The following is a 26378-nucleotide window of genomic DNA, read 5'->3' on the forward strand; positions in this document are numbered from 1 at the left end:
ATGTTTCATTAGTAATACTACTGCGTAATTAGAACCAAATTTTCCTCAGATTATATTACGTGCACCTCTGAATTCACCAGTTCAAACTTCACCGTAAGCACAGCTTGGGAATTCTGTGTAGCCCACCAGAACCACAGGCATTCTCCAAACAAACACGCCAAGTGGTTTTAAAAGTTAGATGCAGCAGTAAAGAAAAAAATTCGCAAAAGAAAACCTGAAGTGAAACTGGAAGCATACTAAGCAATAAGTGTCTGCACTTACTGTCTTCGCTTCCAAGCTCAGTTACTTCGAAATTTTCATAGTGCGATAGTCTAAGGGATATCTTAAAGGGAAATTTTCATAAACTTCTTGAAACTACTTGAGCTGTCTTTGCAACGGACCTCACAGTACAACAGGCACCCAGTCCTCTGCATATTTTCCCCACCCTTCGCTACCTTTGAATCACGGTTTTCTCCAGAGTAAAGTCAAACCCAGCATCGGCAGTGAGGGGAACAGCTCGATGAAAAAATTACTGTAATGCCAGTTTCAAGATTTAATTTTAATAATGACAATAATGAATTGGCTCAAGAAAGTTATTTATAGCAAGTCATTTTCAGCGGAATATTGATCCTAATAACTGCTGGAATCAAATTTAGTTTACATTTAGTATTAAACACTTCCCCCCCAAAACACTGCATGTCTGACTTTAAACTATAACTAGAAATCATAATTCAGCTGCTAATATTCCTTTTTTATGTTGGTGAATTGAAGTTTAGCAGATTATTTCAAAGAACAGGAACCCATTGAAGAGAACGTACTCCTTCAAAGTACCAGAACCCTGTTGCAGCCTTTCCTTTTTTGTCACTGGCTTCTCCTGGTAAGCTTGTTGTTGGAACATTAATCTGACCCCTCCTGTCCCACGAACCTCACCAACTTCTAACCGGGCACAATTACCTTTTGGTGTTTTTGCTGTGAATTCTGGATCAAAACAAAAGGTATCTTCTGGCTTTCCAGACGCAGGCTTAAATGGAGGTTGAATCTCTCTTCTGAATAGTTTCTGAAGTAGAAGTACAAATTCGCATAATTAAGAGCGAATGAAACTTCCACAGGTGCTGCAATTTTGCCAAGCTAAACGGTGAGCAACTCAAATCATATTGTTGTATTAAAACAGTTTTCTGAAAGACTGAATAATAGACAGCAAGTAGAAAACCACAAATATATACAGAAAGACTGAGTTACTTTCAGGTACCTTTCATTTGAAATGCTACAGGAAATGTTACCACACAAGTCAAACAATACATAGCTCTTTTCAGCCCCACTGAGGCCTCATCTGGAGTACTCTGTCCAGTTCTGGGCTCCCCAGTTCAAGAAAGACGAGGAACTACTGGAGAGAGTCCAGCAGAGGGCTGCGAGGATGAGGAGGGGACTGGAGCATCTCCCCTACGAGGAGAGGCTGAGGGAGCTGGGCTTGTTCAGCCTGAAGAAGAGAAGGCTGAGAGGGGACCTTATAAATGCTTATAAATATCTCAAAGGTGGGTGTCAGGAGGACGGGGCCAGACTCTTTCCAGTGGTGCCCAGCGACAGGACAAGGGGCAATGGGCACAAACTGAAGCAGAGGAAGTTCCAGCTGAACAGCAGGAAGAACTTTTTCACTCTGAGGGTGACGGAGCACTGGAACAGGTTGCCCAGGGAGGTTGTGGAGTCGTCTTCTCTGGAGATATTCAAGACCCACCTGGACAAGGTCCTGTGCAGCCTGCTGTGGGTGACCCTGCTTTGGCAGGGGGGTTGGACTAGATGACCCACAGAGGTCCCTTCCAACCCCTAACATTCTGTGATTCTGTGATTTTTTCCTTATTCTTCTGAATCTGCCTCATCTACCAGCTCTGTGCTTTCAGAATTACAACAGCAGGCTGCTACTTCGCACTAGTTCATCTCCGGCTTATGCAGAAGAACATGGAACAGCCATAGCACATCTAACCTCTGTCACCATCCTGGACCTGGTTCTCCGCTGTTTTGTCAGAACCCCAAGAAACCCACCCCAAAGGGAAGATATGGAACGCAGTCTGCACCTTTCTATGCTGGGTCCCTGACAACGGGCCCTCACCAGCGACACGCGTGTCCTTCTTGCAAGGAACTGCCAAGCCTCAAAGCTCTACTCCAGCATTTTCCTCATCTACTAAACTAAGTCAGGGGGAAGGAAGGGAAAGCAGAACAATGGCTCCTCCTTTTTTTCCCTCCTTCACTCCACGTGATCTAGAAACGTGCACTGCCCAAGTGATCTCCAATCAGCAATAAGTCCCATTTCCAGTTAAGGAAGAGAAAATTTCACATCAACTGATGTCAAAGCCCCATGCGAAGTTCAGGAAGTGCCGAGAATATTTTCTTAGCGTTTCTCTCATCCTTTCAGACCTATTTTTTGCAGTCCTTTTCATTTAATCTTCCTGCACAAGAACATGCAATGTACTTCAACTTCAAACAAAACCCAAGGAACAGGGACCTGAACTCATCCAGAGAAATAATGAGATACAACAGAAATGTGGTCATCAACAGCACCACGCTCAAATAAATACAACGCGCTGTCAAATAAGAATAAGAAAGAAAAAGAGAGTTAAATAAAGAGTACACTGCAGATCTCTCAAACTTCCTTGGTATTTATTTCAATGTCAGACCCTTGCAATAAAAAAAAAAGACAGCAGATAATTAAGCCGTAATCACATAGTCTTCTCTTACGAAGTTTTTGCTGTTACTGAAAACTCTACTTGCTAACCAGGACTCTGTGGCAGATGCCGCATAAGCGCTGCTAGAAAACCACCTTCTCAGAAGTCAACACAAGAGATGATGAGAAGGACAATGACGACAGGCTGTAAAGACACAGCGGAGCGCAGTATTGGCCAGTATTGCAGGTAGGCCTGTCAGCACAGCAGCATCTTCTTTCTTCTGTCGATCCTTTTGCAGGCATTATAGCAAAGGGGTGTTTTCAGAGTGGATTTATTTGCTACAGAGCATCTCAGTTTTGTGAATGTTTCTGGGAAACATCTCAAAAGCTTAGAGAACCACAGAGCAAAAGCGTCGAGGTGCTTGTTAAAAATTTAAACAATCCATCACGAACTCGTACAGACTTCTGATCGTCTCAGAGCACCAGAGTCAATACTTCAACTGTGAATGGAGTATCACTGATAAAACAGAAATGTGCTGTGGCTAGCTAGAGAGAAGTGAAAGAGAATTACAGTCACAGCGAGTTTTTGTGCCCTGTACGGAAGCACTAGACGGACAGTTACTGAAGAGCAGGATTCCTGCACACAGGGAACACCAGCATCCTCCCCCAACTATAAATGCTCTAACAGATGATTTAAGCTTTCGAATGCTGCAAGTCTTAATTACTGAAAAAGTAAATGCACAATTTATAATTAATACTCTCTCTACCATAAATACTACAGCTCCAGATGCCAAGGAAGATTATAGTAAAGTCAGAATGCAAGAGTCAGCAGTACTGCAGTGTTTATTGTGCCCTATTCATACGCAAATATTTATAACGCTACAACACATAGAAATAATAAAACCAGCTTTATCATTCAGATCATTTTGTACTTACATTCCAGTCAACAGTAGAAAAAAAAGGATGTCTCTTGATTTCTTCAACTCCATCTGAACCAGCTCCTGAACAAAGAAAATACTGTATTTACAACAAATTTGGGTAAAGTCTTTGAAGAAGATTGCACTAAAAATCAGTTAATTTTAAAAAATTTGCATAGACATGGTTATTTGAGGGAATTTTAAATACAGAAATATCCCAAGGATGCAAAATACTCAATTAAGTAGCGTACACCTCATCAGGGAGGCAAATACAGTACAAGAAGCCCATAAATAGAGAGCGTCAATATTCTTTGCTCTGACACTGTCAAAGCTTTGGCTCACTGCTAAGAGTCACCGGTCCAAGAAAGTAATCCTTCCTTAGCCAAACCCAGGAAGTCATGATCCAAGGTAACAAGAAATGGTATCTAAACCCAGATCTTACTGACCACCCTGAGCTCGGTACCTCGGGCAACTACTGTCTTTAAAAAACAAACTCAACCCAGCTACCTTTATTTCGAAGACCCAAATAAATGAACCAACCCAATCTATTTGATGGGTTCCTTTTAAACAACATCCTCAGCAGACTTTGTGCTTCAGGGCTGAGGAACTGAGGCATTCCAAGTTTTGCTCTAAAAGAAAACAGAGAACCAATAAGAGGAAGAAATGTATCTTACTAAAAATTGTCTACATAGACTTCACTGCACAATTTGATGTGTCAAGGATCTATTCCAAAGTCTTGTAGAGTGCACGCATTTAACCCATCAGCTTTTAAGTTTCACATTATATGGGTGGTTTTCAAAAACAAACAAAAAAAACACCACATCAGACCAAAACCCCCAAATGCCACCCAAGCCCCTACAAAACAAGCTTTACGCCAAAACAGAGTAAACCAATTATCTCAGGAATACGTAAGTATTTTCAAAGTTACCTTCACGTCACCAGGAAGTTATCACCAAAATACCTCCACCAGAATCAACGCCAGAAGAGACTCACCAAATCCCAAACTACTTGCCCCTGAAGGGATTGCTAATATCCCTCTTGAAGCAAGAGTCTCCAGAAGTAGCTCATTAAGCCACCATATAAAAGCTTATTGACTTTACCAGGCTCATTTGATGCGAACAATTACGGTAAGGCAAGAAATCCTTCTGCAGAGCTGCGGCATCTATTAGAGCTCCTAGTGAGGCTAGTGACCTACTCCATCAGCTTTCACAGGTACTATCACTGTAAACTCGTACTCGGGGTAAGTTCACACTGCCGTATTTTGGTGAGAACATGGCTTCTCTCACCCCCTTCCCTGATTATCCCCCCCTCAAAAGGCCTGAGGCTCTTCATGTGGTCTAAAGGAAACTCTTTGCTAGCCAAGCACAAATAAAGACGAGAACATATTTGCCCAGCAACTTCACTTACTAATCACCAGTTTACCCAGTTTGTCTTGCTAGACAGCTTCTGTTGTAACTGAGGTGATTGAATATGGAAAATGCGAGCACGCAAGTGCACTCTCCATACACACGTACACAAAGCAACACCCGATTAACTACTGCTTACAAAACAAGGATTGCTGTAACAGTAGCAAGAGAGGGTAACAACACCATGAGCAGTAAATAATGCTGGTCTAATTCACTGTACTGATTTTATCTTTATTATACACCTGCAATGAAAATACAATTTCATCCCTAAGATTTTAATTCCTGTAGATACTTAATAGCATTTGCAGGGTCTGGGATCTAAACCTTACTGGGGTAGGGGGGTCTTAGGTTTTTCGCTCCTGTTCTAGCTTCATGCTCTTCAAGCACAGGGACTTACAACAAACTAATAAAACATGTTTAAAAATTACATTTTCTGACTTCCCAAAACGTAAGAAGATATACTTACTTCAGTATCATATTCATGGTTTCATTTCGATCTTTACCTTGAAATGGCAGCGTACCAGTGAGCATTTCAAACTGCAAAGAACAAATGTTAATCCAAATCAATGCTTCTTCCCCCAAGTGCTCAAACAAAGTGTCAAGTACTGTATTTTTCCCTATTGCTATATTAGACATACTGGCTTAAGTTTTTAAAAGATTATTAGAGAAGCTCACAAATCTAAAATTTTGTTTTCACGGGCAGTTTACATAACAACTGTGGCAAGTATAATGTAATGATGATGTAGGAATATTTTACATCATCCATACACTGCTTTAATTAAAGTAATAAATCCCCTTCATAGCCAAGTTTTAGATGTTGCCATACTCTGAAAACAGCAAGAAGAATACATTCTACAACTTTTACTTTTAAAGTCAATATGCATCTTCCAGCCTGATGCTCTAACACATCACAGCAAAGAGGTAAGTGCTGGTGGATACCAGCTTATTTCACTACTCCACTCCAGTATTCAATTCCACAGGTTTACTCTTACTAAAATGCAACTAATAGTCCATCAAACCAAGTCTTCACTTTTTAAAATTTTTCTTTAACTATCAAGTAACTTGCTAAATAAATACACAAACTGAAGTTTCACACTGTCTACAACTGTTCTAAACTACTAATGGGCCACAGGTATGATTTTTGTGTTCCTGATAAGCACTCCTCACAGGGCTAACCAGGTAAAAAGTAAATTTTACCCAAATTAGTTGCCATTTCAGTAGCAAGTCAGTCACTGCAGTCTCTCTTCCCCTTACCCAAGCATTCATAATTAGATCTGCGCAAGCTTATTCTGAACACAGGACTTCCCGTCAGACACCGGCAGCGTATTTGTGAGACGTAGGCAAGGAAGCGTACAGTACCATGAGAACACCAAAGGACCACCAGTCCGCACTCTGGTTGTGCCCTCGCCTGTTTACCACTTCGGGTGCCATGTATTCTACAGTACCACAGAAAGAATAGGCCTTCTTCTCTTGATCTACTGATTCTTTGCTGAGTCCAAAGTCTACAACAACAGCATTACAAGAATATAGCCAGTAAAGAACTTTAGGAAAACAACCATGCTGTATACAGTATTTCACAATCAAAGCATTCACAGGTCTTGTTTGTTTGCTTTCAGGAATGTTCGGTGATTATCCTAGCTGTTCATGAAACTAGAAGCTGCAGATATCTGGAGATACCTCATACATTAGGTTCACTACACAGCACTAAAACCATTCTATAACTCATATTAAATTGACAGCCATCAGTAATACTACTCAAAACAATAACAACTTAATATTGGAAATATTACACATTTAGAGCCTTACAATAACCCAAAGTTCTCATTTTCTGTTTACTGCCTGCTTTATTCCCACAAAAAAATGGATACCAGTAAAAATGAGTTTCAAAGAGAACACAGTCCGCATGGTCTAGTATTACTGAATGATGAATAAATAAGATCAGACTAAAAATAATCTTGTTACATAAGACAACATGGTTCTGCAACCTGACTCAAGTTCTGTAGAGTCTTGCATATCTGCCCACTTTATTCCCAGAATACTTTTTTTTTCCCCGATTGAAACAAGGCCATTGAACACACAAGTCCTTGATATTAGCCCAGCTCTAAGACGCGGCTCTTACGCGTCCCTTTTTTCAACGGGTGAATGACTGCTAATCAATGACCCCATCAGTTATGCTTTCCGCCTTCAGAAGGAAGTGAGAATTTTCAGACTCAATTGGGTTTAGATACATCATGCAGAATTTTAAGCATTATGCACTTAAGAAACACAATTTCCATTATCCCATCAAATCTGAGAGATGAAAAAATTTCTTTTCTCTTGGAATGTGGTGGCAATATCTATAGATCAAAGTACGTAATGAAATCCTTAATACAGAAGTATCACCTTAAATGCAATTTAAAGCTTTCAGAAATTTTTAGCAGCTTGGTTTCCAAATAGTCAGTGTCTTTCGTATATATATAATTTCCTAGAATATATGTATTTTAATTGTTCCTCATACAATATTTTTCTGTAATTTTATATGCATTTAAAAGTGATAATCCAGAATTGAACAAAAAAAAAAAAGAAAAAAAGAGTAGTACTTCAGCAGTCTTATTGTGCACTAAAATCTTTTCAGACCAAAAGCACCTCTGCTCCCTTTTAAAAGTCCCCTAGTTAGCAACTTTTAGCCTGGCTCTACAACCTCTTGCTCTTCACCTAACAGGCATTTCACAGCAAACCTTGACATAGCTCACTTTCCAACCTGAACAGTGGATAGCTTTAGTTGCTAACACACCACCACCCGAACTAAAGCTCCTTAAAAAAAAACCAAAACACATTCAACGTCCGGTTTTGTATTTTCAGCATTTCTTCTATTTTCACCACAGCAATTAGGATCCACACTTTACAGTAATACTGCTGCTACAACTTCAACTTGATCTATGCAGATATTAGCCTACATGAAAACTAACTTCAACGGAACCTGCATGGACGTCAGGAACTAGTAAAAACCCAAACCCATCAGATACAGTCCCTGACTAGCTAAAATACTTCAATAAAAGTACCTAATACTATATAAAAAATCATTACATAGGGAAGGGATACAGATTTATTATAAAAAGTCTTTCCAATAAAAGAACTTCCTAAACAGCTAACTACTGACTGACGCATACTTCAGCCAACACACGTATATCTTAGGCTTACAACTAAAAGCTTATACCGAAATACATTCAGAAAGTGCTATAGAAATAAACGTTACCTACCTGTTAACTTGATATGTCCTGCTTCATCAAGCAAAATGCTGAAAATTAAAATTCACATTCACCAATACTCATAAACAGGAATGTTTACATATAACATTTAAAATATAATAATTAACAACTTTCATCTCCACCTTCTGTCATTAATTTAACAAGACAGTACTATTTCACTTAAATCACAGATATATTTTTTTACATTTTACATTTGTTTACATAGCCTAATAAAAATATTTTTAATTTTTTACATTATTATTATAGTGGAAAACACAAAGCAACAAGCAGAATACACGTAATAGTGGTAAAATACATTTTACTTTACTTTTCTGGCTTCAGGTCCCTGTACACAATTCCCAAGCTGTGAAGGTGATCCAAAGCAAGGGCCAGTTCTGCGAGGTAGAATTTCACATCTTCCTCTGTAAACATAACCTAATAAGAACTGTATAGATTTACCTTCTGATCTTGTCTTCAGTTTTTAAAACTGCAATCTAAAAAAATACTCCTGTCTGCCTAAGTTTCAAAAGTACCTTATGAACTCCTAATTCTTGAATTCACCTAACAGAAATGATATGCTAATACAGGCTAACCGTCAAGTATACAAAAGAATTGCTTGCAATGTTTAAACAAAATCATCAGCAGTTACTGCAGAGCATTAGCTAAGTTTTAGGGTAATAAATTTAATCATATTTGGTGTTACTGACCACCAGCACTCCTTCTGCCACAATCCCACACAGCCTGCTTTCCACTGCATCATAACATTTAGCATGCAACTGCTCCTTTGGGTGACTGTCTCTGTGAATTCACATGACCAATGTTTAGAAAAAAAAGTAAGCATAATTTAGAAAAAAGTATGCAAAAATAAAACATTTTGTGAAACTAACAATGACGTGAAAATCTGCAGTGGGAGTTAAAGGAAGAACCTATTCTGGTCTTAGGAAAAGAAACTTGAAGAACCCTAGCAAGATCCTGAAAAACTGAGCGACCTTGCACACAGAGCATTCCAGGTGAATGCACTTCTGTCCTAAATACTCAACAGGTTGCTTCTGATTTCATTTACAAGAATCAGCTCTGCTTTGGCTCATGTTCTACATATTGCTGGAGGAGCTAGTAGCATTTAAAACCTCAAACACAACTCCAGAAATTCAGCGAGCTACTCCCTCAGTTGTTGAAAACACCAGGAACAGGAGAACAGCCACCTCAACTGCTCAGTAGACAGCCAACAAGACTTCAATTGATTGAGCTTACTGATTTAGTAGTAAACTGATCAGTACTTGGAATTGCACGTATGTAATCTGTTCTAGTGGCAACAGAAGTATTCCTCATTTCCACAGTGGCATGTATTCATGGTGTATGAACAATAAAACTGTTATGCTACATAACGCTTCACCTGGATTTTACAAAGACCAATGCTGATGCCCTCTTGGATACAGATGAAAACCAGTAAGAGGAAACCTTAGATATCATTACTCACAGGAGCAGCCACAATGCAAATCTCAGAATACAGTAACGCTAAATGGTAATTTACAATCTTCTAGTAATAATTTCATTTAAAACTGCTTTCTGTGTCAAACTGGATACAATGCAAGTCAACTTCATTAAATTTTACCAACGAAAACTTCATTAAATACTCATTTCACTTCCACAGCTGAAACTCTCATACCATCATTAGAATTTAAAGACCAACACAAGTGTTATAATAACCTCATACTGAACCCAATTAATTTAAAATAATCCTTGTGTGGAAAGTATGAAATGCCATGGAGAATTTCTTCTCACGTTATTGTCCAGTGTCTTTGTTTTACCATGCACTTTTGAAAAATACCTTGTCTTCCTACCAGAAAATAAAAAGGCCTCATTTTTTTTTCATATCTACATACACAGTTGGTGTTTAAAGCCACTGTAGATGGTAACTGAAGTCTTCCAAAAAAGACGTGGAGACTTAACAGTAAGAAAATTTCACAATTACTACTTTATTCCCAAAGGCAATACACAGCCCCTTCCAGCCACCTAGCTAGTATTATTACGAACAGACTTGCATCCCTTGCCCAAGAACATCGCATGCTCAGTAATCCCAGCTGTGTTAGTGCAAAAGACCAGGTCTTCCTGCTCTGTCGGAATTCCCTCGGTAACAAGACATCCTGTATCAATTGACCTCTTTCCTACCTACTGTTCCAATAACCTTCACAAGTCAGTGGGTTTGTTGAAGCTTTTAACCTCCATTTTAGCCTCAAGGTTAATTAATTTTGAGCTCAACTCGTAGACGTGATCACTGTTTTACCAAGGTCAGCTTGTCATAACTAAGGAAAACAAACCCCCTTTTAAATTCTTCCTTCTCTTTTGCCTGTTCCTAAGGTAAAGCTTTATTTTTTCAAAAAGTATACGGAGAAAAAAACCCTACTAGTTCATGGCCTTACATACAGGGAATACAACAACCTCCTTCACGCCATGAAAAACAGTTGGGTACCCACTTTTCTCATTTAAGAAAGTGGCTTGTCCTATGCATTAGCAATATAGATGTATTTGCACTGGTGAAAACACTGAAAAGCTCTCTTACTGCGAAGTCGCTGAGAAATCGCCATCAAAAATTTAGATCTTTATGAAAGGTTTGCAGAAAGAAAATAGAAGTCTTATAAATGTGTTCATAATACTTAAGGTAACGTATAATAAATATTTGATGGCAAATGCTAAACAAAAACATAACAGTCTGTGTCATATTCCTTCCTCTGAAGCGCTCTCTCCACAAAACCAGAGTAGCAATGGAAAATCAAAGTTCCAGTTGCATGCCAATGTTAGATGAAGGGGAGCAGTCTCAAAACCCTCCATGTTCACACGTTGTGAGATTAAGCACTCAGCTTTGTATTCCAGCATCAGGAAATTTTACAATGCAACAGAAATCTCTTATCAATGCAGGCTTCCAGGAGCACCTCGGCTGGCTACGAGCCTGAGAACTATACATCCGATACATCCCCTATTTTTACTGCTAAATCTTCATTTACTTCAGTTAGGTTTCCAAGCAACAAAACATTTTTAGACAAAAGAACTGTCCTTTGTAAATACCAAAGAAAAACACAGGCTACTAAACAGCACACGCTCATGTTTCAGGTTACAGAATATATTCTAGGATACGTAAGAGAAGCCCAAGTAAGTTATTAAAAACTTGGCTACGACAAGAATTATGAGGGAAACAGCTATAGAATACAAACTTATACTGCCAAAGAAAACCCCACCTGCCTAACACTGAGGGGAGATAAAATTTTAGGTACTTACCTCTTTGGATAATCGCGTGAATACATCTCCTCCCCTGAGAAAATCCAATATTAAATATAGCTTCCCTTCAGTCTGAAAGGCTTTAAAAAAAATAATAAAAAAATAAATAAATAAAAAAAAATCAATAGTTGTGTGACAAAGATGATCTACAAAACAGATCTGAATGCTTTTCCAACTTGGAAATTTCAGTGAAAGTCAGTACTTTTGTTTTGGAACAGAAATAATTCAGCAGCACATGAGGTAATTGATTGAATTATTACTTGCTTCTTCACAGAAGACAATCTTAGTCATAAGATCATTAAAATACTGTTCTTCCATTTGCCCTTTGTCAAAGGGGGAAACACCAAGTATGTGAATTACTGTGTTTTGGTTTTACTCAATGAAAAGTAAGAAATCTCTGCGTAATTTGAGTTTTCCAGGAAATCTTTAACTTCAAAGGACTTAAACCACACCTTTTCCATACACATCTATTTACATTCCTTTTTTAGGCTTGTGATTCAGACTTGGAAGAACCTAATCTGGGCACTAAAATGGACACTAGAAAACTGAGAAAGCACAAGATCAGCTATGCCGTCAAGGATCGAAAGAAAGTGTAGCAAAAAAAATACCAACCATAGTGCAGTTTGACGATAAATGGATGATTTACTTCTACTAATATATCTCTCTCCATTTTTGTACGAACTCTATCCCGAACTGAGGGGAAAAGAAGAAAAATGTAAGAGACCAGTATGAAACAAATGTACTGGATGTAATACAAACGGACTAGAAATGAGCACATGGAAAGTCTTTGCTGTATGAAGAAGTCCTTTTCCTTGTTATCTTATTTGTTTTTAATTTTTAAGTCTCCCACAAAACACATGCTGTCAGACAGTAAGACTATTTTGTTTCTTCCCTGCCCCAGCTTCCTTAACATCTACATTTTTTTTTTCCAACACAACCCAGTATCTTGTGATAAACCATATTTCTTTCAAGAAAGAATTTCGCATCTACACTTCCAGGCAGCTAACTTCAATCTCTGAATTAACTACCTGTACTGAATATATATTTTCTGTCTTTTAAGATTACTTTTTACTCTTCAACTACTAACAGTCCCTCTGGACACACAGTGGAGTTGCATCCACTACCGCGTCTTCTGACAGTGAGAACAGGAAGGCAGCTTGCTATGGCATCTATAACAAGAGGGAATGACGTAACATTTTTAACCACAGTAGAGTTCTAACTTAATGAAAGAAGAAAGGAAAATTGTTTCTGAAATTAATTTGGTTTACTGTAATGAAAAGACTAAACAGAATTAAACAATGCAATTCCAAACTGGGAGAGAGTACTTTTTACCACGTAATTAAAGTTATCTGGCCAGATTTAAAACAGTTCTTAACATGAACTTACAAGTTATTCTAGACAAAAAAGCTACTGTCAGAGAAGAGTTATGAACTCGCTGAAAATTATTTAAGATTTAAAGAATTTTTATAAAAAGAAGTATTAACAAGACTCATTTCAGAGATACTGCTGCACTGAAAACCATTTCCTAAAGTTCCAATTCAGAGATACACATACCTTTTAAAGAAGCTTTTTTCAGTACTTTCATTGCATAAAGTTGTCCAGCATCAGGACCAATTATTTTCCGAACGAGGAAGACCTGGTCATATAAACACCATTTTTAAAATTACTGCTAAAAATATTTGATGTCAACCTGACTAAAAACCTTTACTATGTCTTTACTTCTAATTCCATGAATATAGACCAGGAGATAGGATGTCCCCAGTCTCATCCCATTGCTCAAAAACTCTGAAGAACGGAAAGACGTCAAATATTTATAGCAAGTCTTTTTGCACAAGCAAGCTTAGTAATCGAATAAGCAACTACCACAAAGCATTTACAAACCCCCTATTAACTTCAGACAGCTTTCAGTGTTCTCTCCTATGTACACATCTTTAAAGGAAGGGCAAAATTGCATTTCCTTTATCAGATTAGAGGTACACGCACCTCCAAGCTCCCTGAAATATTCAGACTGGTCATAAACCATACATTCTTTCCTATAGCAAGCCTTTAAACAAGTAGTTCTATAAATGCATTTCTTGATATTACTTTCTTGAAGAATGATAATTCTACCTGGTCTGCCACCTCCTAAGAGATTTCTGAGACCCAAGTCTCAAATACATAACAGGCTACACTAATGCATTTGTTAAAGAGTGGCGAGATGAAAGCATGGAAACCTCACCATTTAAGATCAAAGCACCCTTTCCCTCTGGAACAGCAACTCCAACAGGTTTTTCTACTCTTTCCTCTCCAGAGGAGTTTTAAAAATAGATAGCATATAACTTGACAGTACGAAAAGCAGAATATTAGACAGAATAACGCATTACAAATACATGTACATCTACTGACTAATATTCTAACTACGAGGTCTTCCAATCTACAAAATTGTTTGGCATGTGCTCCTGTTTCCAAGCTGCTGTTCTTACAATAGCAATTATTGGTTACGAGGAATGTTTGTACTGTAAAAAAATAAATGTACCGGTCAGAAGAGAATGCCAAGAGCTACCCAAAACTGCCCCTCTCATCTTCCCTTGTTCAGATTTTCATTAACACTAACTTTATTTGCATATGTACTTTGTTAGAAATTATTAAATATCTATAAATGATTTTTTTAAAAAATAATCAAATAAGCTTGTCAAATTTTCCATTCTGGAATCAGAAATTCATACATTGTCACTGACCAGAGTTGTATGGGGTTGGGAGAGGGGTTGTTTTTATTTTAAGCTCTGGTTAGAGGAAAAATGTCATCATGTTTCAATGTTATCGGGCTCTGTGTTTTGTTGAAGTTTGGCCCAATGATTGACCTACAGCACCGCTCTCCTGTTCTTTGACGTTGATGCTTGAATAGTGAACGGAGTAATTAAAATACCAGCAAACTAGAAAACGTCTGTAAATTAATACACTCACAATTATAAAAGTAATATATTAATAAGCAGATACAAATACTTTAGTGCTTAATAACTAGCAGCTTGTGACAATGTAAGGGAATACAAGTTACAAATTCTATCTAATAAGAACCAAAATGCTGCCACTGCGGAAACTACTCGAGCACCATCTATTTAATTCGCAGACAAAGTCTCCAAAACCCTGCATCTTGCAGAGATGCAACAACTGGTTGTTAATTGTAAAGCACAATCAAGACGGACACATCTTGCTCAAAGCGGTTCCCCCAAGCGAATGGAAGACCGTCTTCAGCAGAGCGGGGGCTGAAGCCTCAGAACGTTATCAAGGGCTGAGGACACTCAGTAGCAGACATGGGGTTTAACCCTTTAGTTCCGCGAAGCAGCGCTAAATCCCGCACAGATGCTGAAAGAGACAGGTCGAGAATGGGCACTACGCTAGCCAAAGCAAACAAACCTGGTGTTCGCTAAACCCAAAGGGAGATCCTTGGGAAGTAGGAACTGGAGAGAGCAAACAAACACTGTGAAGGCAACAGCCCTTGATCTTCGTTGTTTGTTTCCTCTTTCCCATAGAAAGCAACAAATACTAGATAAAGAGAGCTCTGTTCAGATGTGCAACGGTCACCATCCAGTTCTTCAAGTTGGTTCCTGAACCAAGCACTGCCAGGTTTCAACAGCTCCAAATCAGACATCTCACCAAGCTGGTGGGATCCTGAGCAAGAGCGTTCCTTATGCTGTCAGAAGTCTGAACTCTGCCAAGTAAGAATCCATCTGAGTCATGGCTAAAGGTGTCCATACCAGATGTGCTGAACCCTAAGATAGCTTAAGACATCTCAAGTCAGGAGTAATAAATGCATGGAGTCTTTTCATCTCAGAAGACGAGCAGCAAAGGAGGGAACCGGCAACCAACAATTACCAGATAAAGAAATATATCTTAAGCTGTAAAACATTAAGAAATATTTTATAGTCTATTTTCTATACAATCACTTATTCACAGAATGTCTTCCTCGTGTCTAATTTGCTCCTCCCCCCCTCCACCCCCCAATAGAGCTCTATGCAGAGATTTCTTCCTGCCATGAGATAGACAAAACCAGCACAAGCAAAGGAAAATGGAAACATATGTAAAGCTGAACGGCTATTTTTCATGTGTTGCAAAAGATCTAGCTTGAGAGCCTGGTTTTAAAAAACAAATTAGCTGCTTATACACCAGGATTAATAACTCAATTAATGTGTTTCAAACTAGTGACTGAGATGTTTGATTTATAATTTCATTTCTGGAATGTGACACCAAGTGGCACACTACAAAAAAGAAATTATTTCCAAAAAAATGCCATATTTCTTCTATAACCTATTTGAATAGTTGTTCACTTAGTGTCTTTTAGCTGTAGATCACTTGACAAATACAACAATAAAAAACTGAAATACATTTCCCAGGTTATTCACTTTATTGTTACTACGGTTCAAGTTCCAAACTACCACAATCATTCTTCTTTATCTACATCAATACAGATTTCATATATTGAAAAAGGGCCAAACATTCACAGCGTGTCAAGTACCATCACTAAGAGACAAATCACCATCTCCTCCAGAAGTGTCCAGCAGCCTAAACCACAAAAGATGTGAGGCAACCTCTATGGAATGGAGATATTGTTCATTCCGATTCCTCACTAGATGCTGCAATAAAGTCTTGAGGCAGTTGAAAACACTATTATTTTATTTCAGACAGCCACGGCATTAGGCAAACAGAGCTTGACAACACCAGAGTTGTTGCATAAAAACCACCCCTAACTCTCCAGCCAACTGGTAAACCCCCTTGCTGTTGGTGCCGTTGTTCCCATGAAGCTGCAGATGCCCGTCCAGATGAACCACAAAAAAAGCCTCTCTGTTCAGTTACAGCAAATCGTAACCTTCCACGGCAGACCTCCTCCAATTTGCTGCTGACTCACCATTCCACCCAGAAACTGAGGCTGTTGCCTCTCTCTCTGATATGATTTGGTATCCTGCTACAAACAGTGCTCCCTCGACACCAGAGCAAGACTGCAAAAAACCCCAAATTTGTCAATAACTTTTCAAACGTTCCCAGCAACTCTGCCAAGGCGTTGTCTTTCTTATCCAAAAGTGTACTCGACCTAACCCTTCCCAGGTTGACTGTCTGGACAGGTCTATGGAGAAAGACATCGCTTTTCCTCTAAAAAATGTGAAGTCAGAAAGGCTATGCTAGGAAAAACAAAACAACCCCCCACATCAACCAACTGCAAAACGGGATGGGTAACTTCCGTTGAAAGAGGGCAACTTCCACCAGCGTATCTACCTATACTCAGATTTGGTAGGGTTACATCTAACCTTGCAGTATTACAGAAACAAAGGAAGTAAAACATTAATAAGACCAAGCAAGTTCAAAGTGGACATCAGATGGAAAGAAAATTTGTTATCTTACCTTTCCAAACGATCCCTGTCCAAGAACCTTAAGCAGTTCAAACTGTGCTGGATCTGCTTTCTCACATCCTTCTTTCACGTGGTGTGTAATAGGAATTTCTTTCACGCTTCCTTCATCCTATTATTTCAAGACAAACAAAAACACAACAGTGAAAAGGCCTGAACCAAGAAACGCTCCTTCGAAGTGCATGTAAATGCCTGCTCTCTTCTTGTTTGTTCCTTGGGTTTAAATAAAATATTTGAAATTCTAATAAGGCATAAAAGAAAGCTGTTCAAATTAAGAGTTTTCCCATCCATTCCTTCTTAAATAAATGCATCTAAAATGTCTACACTGAAGTAAAATTCTCAAAGAATGCTCATTTGCTCCTGTCACAAACATTACAACTACAGCAAAGACAGATTTTCTTAAATGAAAGGAATAAATACAGATTTTGAAACCAAATCTAAGATGATCCTTCTGTGTTTCACCTCCATTTAGCAGCCTTTAGTTATCCCAGTGATTACCCTTCTCATCTTTCCCTTTCCTGAAATAGTCTTAATGAAAGCTACATTGAATTTCGTCATTTCAGGTAATTACTGCTTTTCACGGCAGCAAATAATAAATATGGCCATCCAGTTGTAGCTAAAGGAATATGCAGTGTTTGAAGAGCATAAATAAAATATGAGTCATCTTCAGAACTCTGCAAATTCTTGCATCCAGCAGAAGAAACACAGTTCTGGGAAAGACTGTCCTGCACGGAGACCCTGGGCAAGCCGAGGGTAATTCTGAGGTAGGTAGCAGATCTCGTGCTCTTTTGACTTGCTCTTGTTACTCTCACCTTTTTCAAAGCACAGCACAGCAGCTGCAATTGTGAAAAGACAAACCTTCATGATGAAAACAAATCAGATTATGTATGGCAGCTTTTCTGGTGTAAGAGAAGTTTCCGTGAGCCAAAACAAGTGTGGCGTCACGATAAGCACCCTTGAAACTACAAACCACGTGCTAAAGCCTCCAACAGCAACCTCAGCTTGCGTGTAGAGAAGCTCCCCCAGCCCTGCCAAGAGTACCAATGAACTTCTTGTCCACAGCAAACACAACCCAACCACAACAGAAAATCCCATCTGATTTGCAGTACTTTGCTCTTAGGGTATCCAAATGATTACTAACTGTCCTCCTACCCTCTCTTTTGGTCTTCATCTTGAAAGCTCGTCTTAGTCGAGACCAGAAAAACACCCTACTAACCCACAGCGCATTGCCCTCCCTCAATGACAAGCATAAACACCACCAGATAAAGACCTGACCACTTGACGAAACAGTTGGTTTTAGGAAAGAACATAATTCTATTGCCAGGTTGACTACAGAAAGCCTTGCTGCCCAAGACCATATATTAAAACTTCTAATCAATGTTCTCAGATTTGATACAGAAGTATCTAGATTAAATTCTCTAGGTGGGTTTACACTGAAATTAAGGGTAGAAATCTGATCATCTAAATGTGTATGTACTTACTGCAATAATTAAAATAAGGGAGCAATCACCACACTGCATTAACTATCTATGCCTTAATTACTTTGCTTGTCCAGAGGGAAGAAAGCAAGACTTCAAACTAACATCTTGGTATATTCACAAACTGTAGCCCAGCTGTCATCGCACACGAGTCCTTTCCCCTCCCCTACACCTCCTCCTTCATACCCTTTCTGGAAGAGGCCTGTTTGTTCTGCCTGCTTCCCACGCAGAGGTAGGTATTAACACAAGACACGGCTGGATAACAAAGTTAATTCTTTAATTCACACTCTAAGCTACTTTATTTCCCTCTTTGTTCACAAAAAAACAGCTGACATACACTGATGATACAGTGTACACATCCCAACTTCATTTCATCCATCCATCTTGTTGACTATGCATACACATATTCATGGGAAAGATGCATGTCTCCATTTTTATTTATTTTTTTTTAAACACATACCTGGAATTTAAGGCAGGTAAGAACACTTGCATTTCAAGTCATCTGACGACAGATGAAAGCAGCAAGTCGCCTAGCTAGACACCAAGTTGTACAAGACTTAATGGCTGGTTCTTTCGATGAAATATGTAAATCCTCTATTTGGAAGCCTTTTTACTTCCCCATCCTAATTCGTATTCCTTAACACTGTGAACCTTGCAGGAGAAGAGCTCTTTAAGAGTTCATCTGCTCCTCTGTTTATCACCCACCTTGAGTCATTAGCCTGTGACATCACACGTGGTTGCTGCGGAGACTGACAGAGGATTTCTAAATGCGAACGGAGGAGAAAAATGTTTTCCAGGCAAATAAAGAATAACTTGAGATGTATGAAATGAGGGTTTGGGTTTTTTTATAAAGTGTTTTACCTTCACCAAAGATGTCTATATAATTTCACCTACTTAACTATCATTAAAGTACTAAAAATTGACTGAAGTATAAAAAGATCCCTGCATCATCAAGAAGAAACGAGCAGGTAATGAGCTGAACAGATGTATCAACGAGTTTCGTTTGCATTTCTAGTTTGGCCCCCATGAACCGCAAATTTGGTTATCTGATCTTGTGCTCCGCCGCTCGAGTAACAAACCTATTTCAGGGCTCAGGTACGAGCTCCCACTGAGCTGCCTTGCTCAAGAGGTAAATATTCCCAGCAGGTTCAGCAGAAGACAAAGCACTGAAAGAACCGCCGCGATCGGTTATGGCTTTGTGCCACCTTACTTCGTCACAGCTTGACCGGCATGTAGCTCCAAGCACCTACCAAACAAGCTCAGCAACATCCTTCTGGTTCAAGTAGGGGGAAAGACCGAGACGGCCCATCGCTCGTCTGTCTTTGCTACGTGTAAGGTGACTCTGACACTGACGGTTTATTTACTTACTCCACACCAGGGAATGGCCAAGCACCACATGTTTCTACACCCAAGAGTTTATTATCCAAATCGCTTACTTAAAAAGTTCCTACTGCGATACAAAGCAGTGGTTATGGATGGCAATAAGATCTACTTGATACCTTCTTCCATGATCCTGTTCAAAAACACACAGATGTGTGCGTGTTGAAAACTGATGGCCAGTTTTTCCATGCAAAGTCAGGCATTTCACCACACAGAGAATGAGCCTGAAGTTTAGTCCGAGACTAGCCAGCACACAGAATACTCACCTTCAGCATCTCCTGCATACGCACATCACCGAGGCACTGGGCAAAAATCATGGTCAATAGCGCTTATCTGGGTTATTCCTACATATAGTCAAATTAACATACTGGTGTATAAATTAATTCTGTCCTAAAATAGCACGAATTAAGTACCTCCTAGATGAATGTAGAGCAACTACATTACAAAAATACAATGGAAAAACAGATGACAGTGTAATAAGGTAACATTAAGCACCCTGCGTATAAAACATTCAAGGCCAGACTTTCTGAGGCTGCAGGACCTGTGACTGCGCTCTCCAGCACAACGAGATCCGTTTCCCACGAAGCACTGCCTCACGCGGCAACCCTTCCCAAACACGGCACTTCTGGCCCCGACCCAGGTACTAATTTTCAAAATCATCTTTGAGACTTAGAGCCTCTCCAAATCTGGTCAAATAAAATCATAGGTTCAAAAGTTATTAAAGAGCAGAGAATGCATAAATTTTGCTTCAAAAGGAAGCCAGGCCAATGAGTGTCTAAACTGGCCATTCAGCAAAGGTACTTACATGGTAGGAATACGGTTCACCTTCTTCCATGGGCTCATCCGCCATTTTAAGGCCATTTAGCTGGAGAGGGGAAGGAAGGGGAATGCAGCAGAGAAGAAAAAAAAACAACAAATAAAACAACATTAAGACCTAACAATTTCAAGAGAGCAGAGTTCATAATCTGACCTATTTACATTTCAGAGCACACAAACAAAAACTGGTGTGTTTGTCGCTCTAATTTTAAACTGTAGTTTCAAACAAACACTACTACTTACTAATGTTTAGCATCTCCCTTATGCATCACTTCGCATATCCCTTTGTAAACACCAGTCCACAGTGTTATTTAATTGGAATTAATTCAAAATTCCTCCTTTAAAAGCTACAGATACCATCCATTCAAGATGACACTAACACAAAATTCTTCCATTGTGCATGCTTTTCAGAAACCTAAAATCCTAGAATTAATTTGCAGTTTAAGGAGAAAAGATTCAAAAGTGATTTCAAGTCTTTTTGGGGCAAGAGGGATAAGTGCAAAAGCAGCTAGAACAGAGAACACATACCACAATTCTTATGCACTCAAATGATTACCTATTTCCTTAAAATATTAGACTCCTCTATAAACTTGCTAGCTTCACGTGTTATTTAAATATCTAACAAACAGAATACTCAAACTTTTTTGAAGTACTTTAGAAACTGTAGACATATATATTAAAATATTTGCGGATCAGTTTCCAAAATAACACCTTTCAGAGGCAAGAAAGTATGATATGCATCTGGACAGAGGCAAACAAATGACATGCTCTTAAATGACAAAGATATCAAGCAAACAGCCACAGCAAAACCAAAAGTTTTATACATAAAGTTACTTGTTTAAGCTCTCCTTAAGGAATGAAAACCCAATGCTAATTTTTAACAACTGAAAAAACCCAACTAACCAGAAATATAAAGGACATGGTCTGTTTCAACATGCAAAGCACTACTTAAAAACCGGAAATACCTGACAAAACAGGTGAAGTCAATTACGGATTAAGCTAGTGATAATTGCTAATTTATTTATATGTTCATCGTTCAGCATCACTACCTTCAGTGGCATGGATCTCGCACAACAAAATACTAAATAGAAATAACAAAGAAACTCAAACTTCCTGAAAACAGAAGTTGAAGCAATTACTTTCTTGAACCAGGTAATGACATTTTTTTCTTGTACTTTTGGATTTATCTAAAATACATGCCTACGATACTGCTATACAGTATGCTTATCGGTATGTGACCTCGTAAAACACAGGACTACAACAAATCTTGAGCTGCCATACAGACCATGCCCCTGTTTAAAACCAAACCAGAAAACTCGGCAGACGAGTAGGGCTGAAGGGACGGGTTTACACCTCAGCAAATCCTCAAGCACTTCCACTGCTTCTTCCAGGACTCTGGATTTCAAGTTGAGCTTTTAAGAGCTGAACCCTAAATTAATGATTTTGATAAAGTTAAATCTCCGATTTTTGTATCAAGATACTGGTACTTCTTTGTGGACTATAACCTCATGGAAAAAAAAAAGGCAAGGAAAGTAGCACGAGGCTTTGGTTACTTTCACTCTTCTCTGAGTTTCTATTAATTTTAACCACAGTTCACCCATTAACTATAACTATTTTTTCCAAATTAGATACTGGGAGGGACGGGACACCCACTATACTTGTTACTGTAGGAATTAATTGGCTACTTCAAGTAATGATGCCAAAGTTCAGACCAGACATGAACTCCAACCTCGTTTCAGACGATCCACTGCCATGTGATTCCTTTCCACCGTATCACTAGATCACACTCCAGCGTGAATTCATGCAAGGCCCACCGAAGTTGTCCAAAAAACTTACTTGGACCCAGTAAGAAAATGGGTTTCCACTCCAAGTGCTCAGAAACAGGATACAATTCCTCACTCGTGGACTTCAATTTGAAATGAATTTCGTGTGCATTTCACCTTTTCTTTCTTAAATATGGTCAAGGTTTTCCAAGGTTTTCTACTTAAATTTAAGCTCTGGAACCAACAGCACCAGCCAGAGGAACTACAGCCACACTGAAAACAGCAGCTTAACTCCAGGCAATCAGATAAACCAGACACCGAAAGCTGTCGCTGCTGGAACGGGGGTTTGATCCCCACATCAGCATGTTATTGGATCTACATCGTTCCTGAGCACGCCATGCAGGCATACTTTCAGCTTTCTGGCAAATCAAACGTAGTAAGTTATTGGATTTTTATGGCAGGTAATCAAATGTCATCTTAATTAACAATTTCCTATCGTAGACTTCTCCCCTTCATTGTTGCTCATGGGGTGTTTTTTTCCTATCCAGTCTCTCTATAGCTACAAAGACTGGGATGCCTGCCAACTCTCAGTCCAAAGAATTTTACCTTCAAGTGCATGAATCTACTTTTATTGCCCGATATACACAACTACGCTTTTGCCTTCTTTATCTGTGAACTCTGATCATTATCCATTAAAAAAACCATAACAAAACCACTAACCTAGCTGTTGGATTGCAACCCGAAGCCTAGTAGTTTTAAAGAACTAGTAGTCTGCTAGTTATTCGGTTAAAAAATAAAATCAATGACAAATCAAATCATTACTGTTCTATACAATTACTTATATTGGCCAAGCTTCAGTAACTAAAAGTTTCCACTGTCTCTCATATCAGGCAAAAAGAAAAATTACAATTAATACTTCTTTCCCATCTTTATGGAAGCCAAATAAAAAACTCTCCCTCCACAGCCAACCGGGACCTCTTTTAGTGATTTAATCATTAATATTTATGCATAAACACGTATAGAACAGAACTATTTTAACCTTTAAGTCATTAGTTACTAAAAATCTATGAATCCTCAAATTTAATTTATTATTGAGAATTAAAAAGCACGTATCTCTATACGAGGGCAGCGGAAAGGAAAGACGTACCATTATTCTGAAGGAGGTTCTTACATTCTTGAACCATTTTGCTGTTCAGTACAGCTAAACTCCTAAGCTAACCAAGTGTTTTAAATATTAACTTCCATTAAGACACAAACTAAAGACATTTCAGCAAACGGTGTCAGTACTTTCCAAATAAAAAATTTTACAGTTAGAGAAAGTATTCCCCATTGTTGATCAGTACAAAAACAACCAAAACCCCTACATAAATAGAGAGGAGAACAAAGTTAAGGTCAGACAACCTGGCAGGGAAGAAACTTACTTTTCCAGAGGTGCAGGCTGCGAGCGCGACTCCTCCGATGCCAAACCGGCTCCGAGGGAGCACAGCACAATCTGCCTTCCCGTTTAAATAGCTGCGATGGATCCCATGACCGGCCAGGACCATACCCTATTACCTTGGGAGAATATCCAAAGGGCTTTTGTGGGCTGGTAGAAAGCTTAACTACTATTGCACATGTTTTTCCTCTGATAATTACAGCAGAACAGAGGAATCCCAGTATTGCCAGATTTGAACCATCTTCCCCCACCCCCCAATATTAAGGATGTTTTAACTGTTTACATGGTAAATATGTTATGGCTTGGTGGGTTTATAGGTTTCGGCCGAAAGCAGGCAGACAAATGGGCAGCAAAAACACCTAACCACAAGGAAAACCAGCAGAAGATGTAAGACTGGTTCATTCCGCCCTGTTTTCACACGTCTTCATCTAGGCATTTAAATAGAATTTAAAATTCTATAGAGAAACAGAGCTGGGAATTTTATAATCATAATATTATTAGAAGTAAAAAATATTATTCATCACCACTCACTTATAATCTAGCCTGGCTTCAAACAGGTAAAGTTCTACATACAGATCACCAAAAGCTTCTGCACCTCCCACGGTTCCCCCTTCACTGTGCTTAATTTGCCAGGTTACTGCAGCTACGGTCACCAGACCTACACCTCGCAGCTCCTCCAGATGAACGCAAGACCAACCAGTTTGCTTCCCCACATACAAAAGCATTCCTTCAAACAGTTCTTTCAAAATGTTAGTGTGGAAGCTTACATTAGAAACCCCAATTATTTTGAAAAGACTGAAAAAAAAATACTTGGGAAAAAAAATCCTGTTAAGACAACCACGTTTGTTCCTCATTTATTTTTAATTACATCTGCAGAGAGTTTGCATCATTAACTTAATTAGCAACACATTGGCTTACTGAATCTTGTTTCCTGAGATAGGTTTGAGAAATTGGGGCGTTCTGTGCACAGCCAAACAGGTGAGGTGTTTTATTATATTTAAAAAAAAAAATGTCTAAAAGGCACCGTGACCAAAACCTGAAGCTTTAAGGCACCTGTTCTTCCTACAAACCATCCACAACTGTTCTCCATGCAACACTGTTTTGCTTGGTCAGTTTTTTAACCCCTAGATACTGTCGCTGCGTGCAGGTGCCCACGCTGGATTCGGCGCTCCTTACGGCCTGGGCTCACAGGCGTTCGGGAGGAACGATTTCCCCCAGCCGAGGCCACGAAGCAAAGTGCTCGGGGTCACCCCAGCCGACGCCGAGTCCCCCCCGGGGAAGGACGTCCCACTGTCGGCCGTGCCCACATCAGACTTCGCAGGTCTGTGCTGGGTTCTCTTCTGCGCTCACCGCACAAACCCTGTGCGAGCCTCAGGCCCTCGGCTCCTCTCGTAAAAGGAAGAGGTAACTCACGCTCTCCTTGAACACACCGAGTATAAGAGGAAGATAAAGCCATCTACCTTTAAAAAAAAATAAATAAAAAAAAGTAGTAAACACATAATCAGCTACTAGGGAAAGTTATAAAGTTCTTTTCCTGTGGCAAAGTCAATCATGCATTCAGGCAGGATAACAAACCTTCAGCAGCAGACAATTACTAATTTTAAGAGAACATTTTGATCCTTTCCATTATCAGAGATCAGGGGAGAATCAGGTGTGTCTCGGACTAGTTACAGCCATGACAAGACACAACCCTCATCACAAGCACCGGGATCACTGGACTGGTAAAGGACTTGAGCTCTTCTCGCTGCTGCCTGCCTGGGAGCAGACTGCAACTCCATCATCACAGGGCATGAAGCTGCCACTCAGGAAATCATGCTTAATGACAGATTAAAGAACACTGGAAAAGGGCAAGATCTAAACCTGACGAAAAAACAACACATTTCAGATTTTATTCTTGTTGTAATACAGAAGTACATCTACATGAATGCTAAAATTCCCTGTATTACGAGTTAACAAATCACACCGTTCCTCTGTTTCAGAGTTACGGGGCAGTCTCTCCAAAGATGTCCTGGGGAACCGAGATGAGCTACCTGGACCAGACCCCCTGCTCCTTTCAGAGACTCCGAACACCACAGCAGATTTCCAAAAGGATCTTCAGAAGTGGTATACCAAAGCAGATTTATTATTATTGTATTGCAGCACTTTTCAAGGCATAAAGACACTCATTGTTTTCCATTTAAGAGTATTAATGTGCTTTTTTTCTTTCGAACACAGCTTGTTCTCATCAGTCTTTGTAAAAACTGTACACTGCTGCAATGGCTGAGGGCACTTAACGCAAGTTACACGCAATACTATTACTTTCTTTTCTTCACGTAACACCAGAGAGGTTTTCAGAGACGCACAAAACTAGGTAGCTGAGTCATCCACGTCACTGCCAGTAATTACTCACAAAGGAGTTATGCAACCCCTAACACGGACAAAATGCAGTGGCCTTTGACAGACCGGGCTCAGAACATACTGAAGAGGACGGGCTAAAAGCAGTGGCCAAAATCAAAGACGCATTTATTTAAATTACCACAGGCACCAGGCTATGTACAACAGCAGCAAAGCTCACAGCCATGCCTGACTTCCAACGCAGCCCAGTTTTCGAGCAGAACACTTCAATTTCTAGTCGCTTTGTTGTTTCAGCCTTGTCTGCCCTGTCACTCTCAGCCCATGAAGCAACTGGTT

General features: G+C 39.4%; 1 protein-coding gene across 1 annotated transcript in view; it reads right to left on the reverse strand.

The window, feature by feature from the left end:
- RPS6KA6 (ribosomal protein S6 kinase A6) overlaps window positions 1–26378 on the reverse strand; it is a 43999-nt gene that overhangs the window by 14111 nt on the left and 3510 nt on the right. Inside the window, exons 2-13 of the mRNA XM_075435133.1 lie at window positions 20500–20559; window positions 16832–16948; window positions 13013–13094; window positions 12071–12151; window positions 11459–11538; window positions 8514–8620; window positions 8198–8235; window positions 6318–6460; window positions 5425–5495; window positions 4093–4181; window positions 3572–3636; window positions 934–1036 (exon numbers count right to left, since the gene is read on the reverse strand). Coding sequence (XP_075291248.1) covers window positions 934–1036; window positions 3572–3636; window positions 4093–4181; window positions 5425–5495; window positions 6318–6460; window positions 8198–8235; window positions 8514–8620; window positions 11459–11538; window positions 12071–12151; window positions 13013–13094; window positions 16832–16948; window positions 20500–20559 — 1036 coding nt within the window. The remainder of the gene's footprint in view (window positions 1–933; window positions 1037–3571; window positions 3637–4092; window positions 4182–5424; window positions 5496–6317; window positions 6461–8197; window positions 8236–8513; window positions 8621–11458; window positions 11539–12070; window positions 12152–13012; window positions 13095–16831; window positions 16949–20499; window positions 20560–26378) is intronic.

The sequence above is a fragment of the Opisthocomus hoazin genome, chromosome 14, assembly GCF_030867145.1.
Source record: "Opisthocomus hoazin isolate bOpiHoa1 chromosome 14, bOpiHoa1.hap1, whole genome shotgun sequence".
NCBI classification, from domain to species: Eukaryota; Metazoa; Chordata; class Aves; order Opisthocomiformes; family Opisthocomidae; genus Opisthocomus; species Opisthocomus hoazin.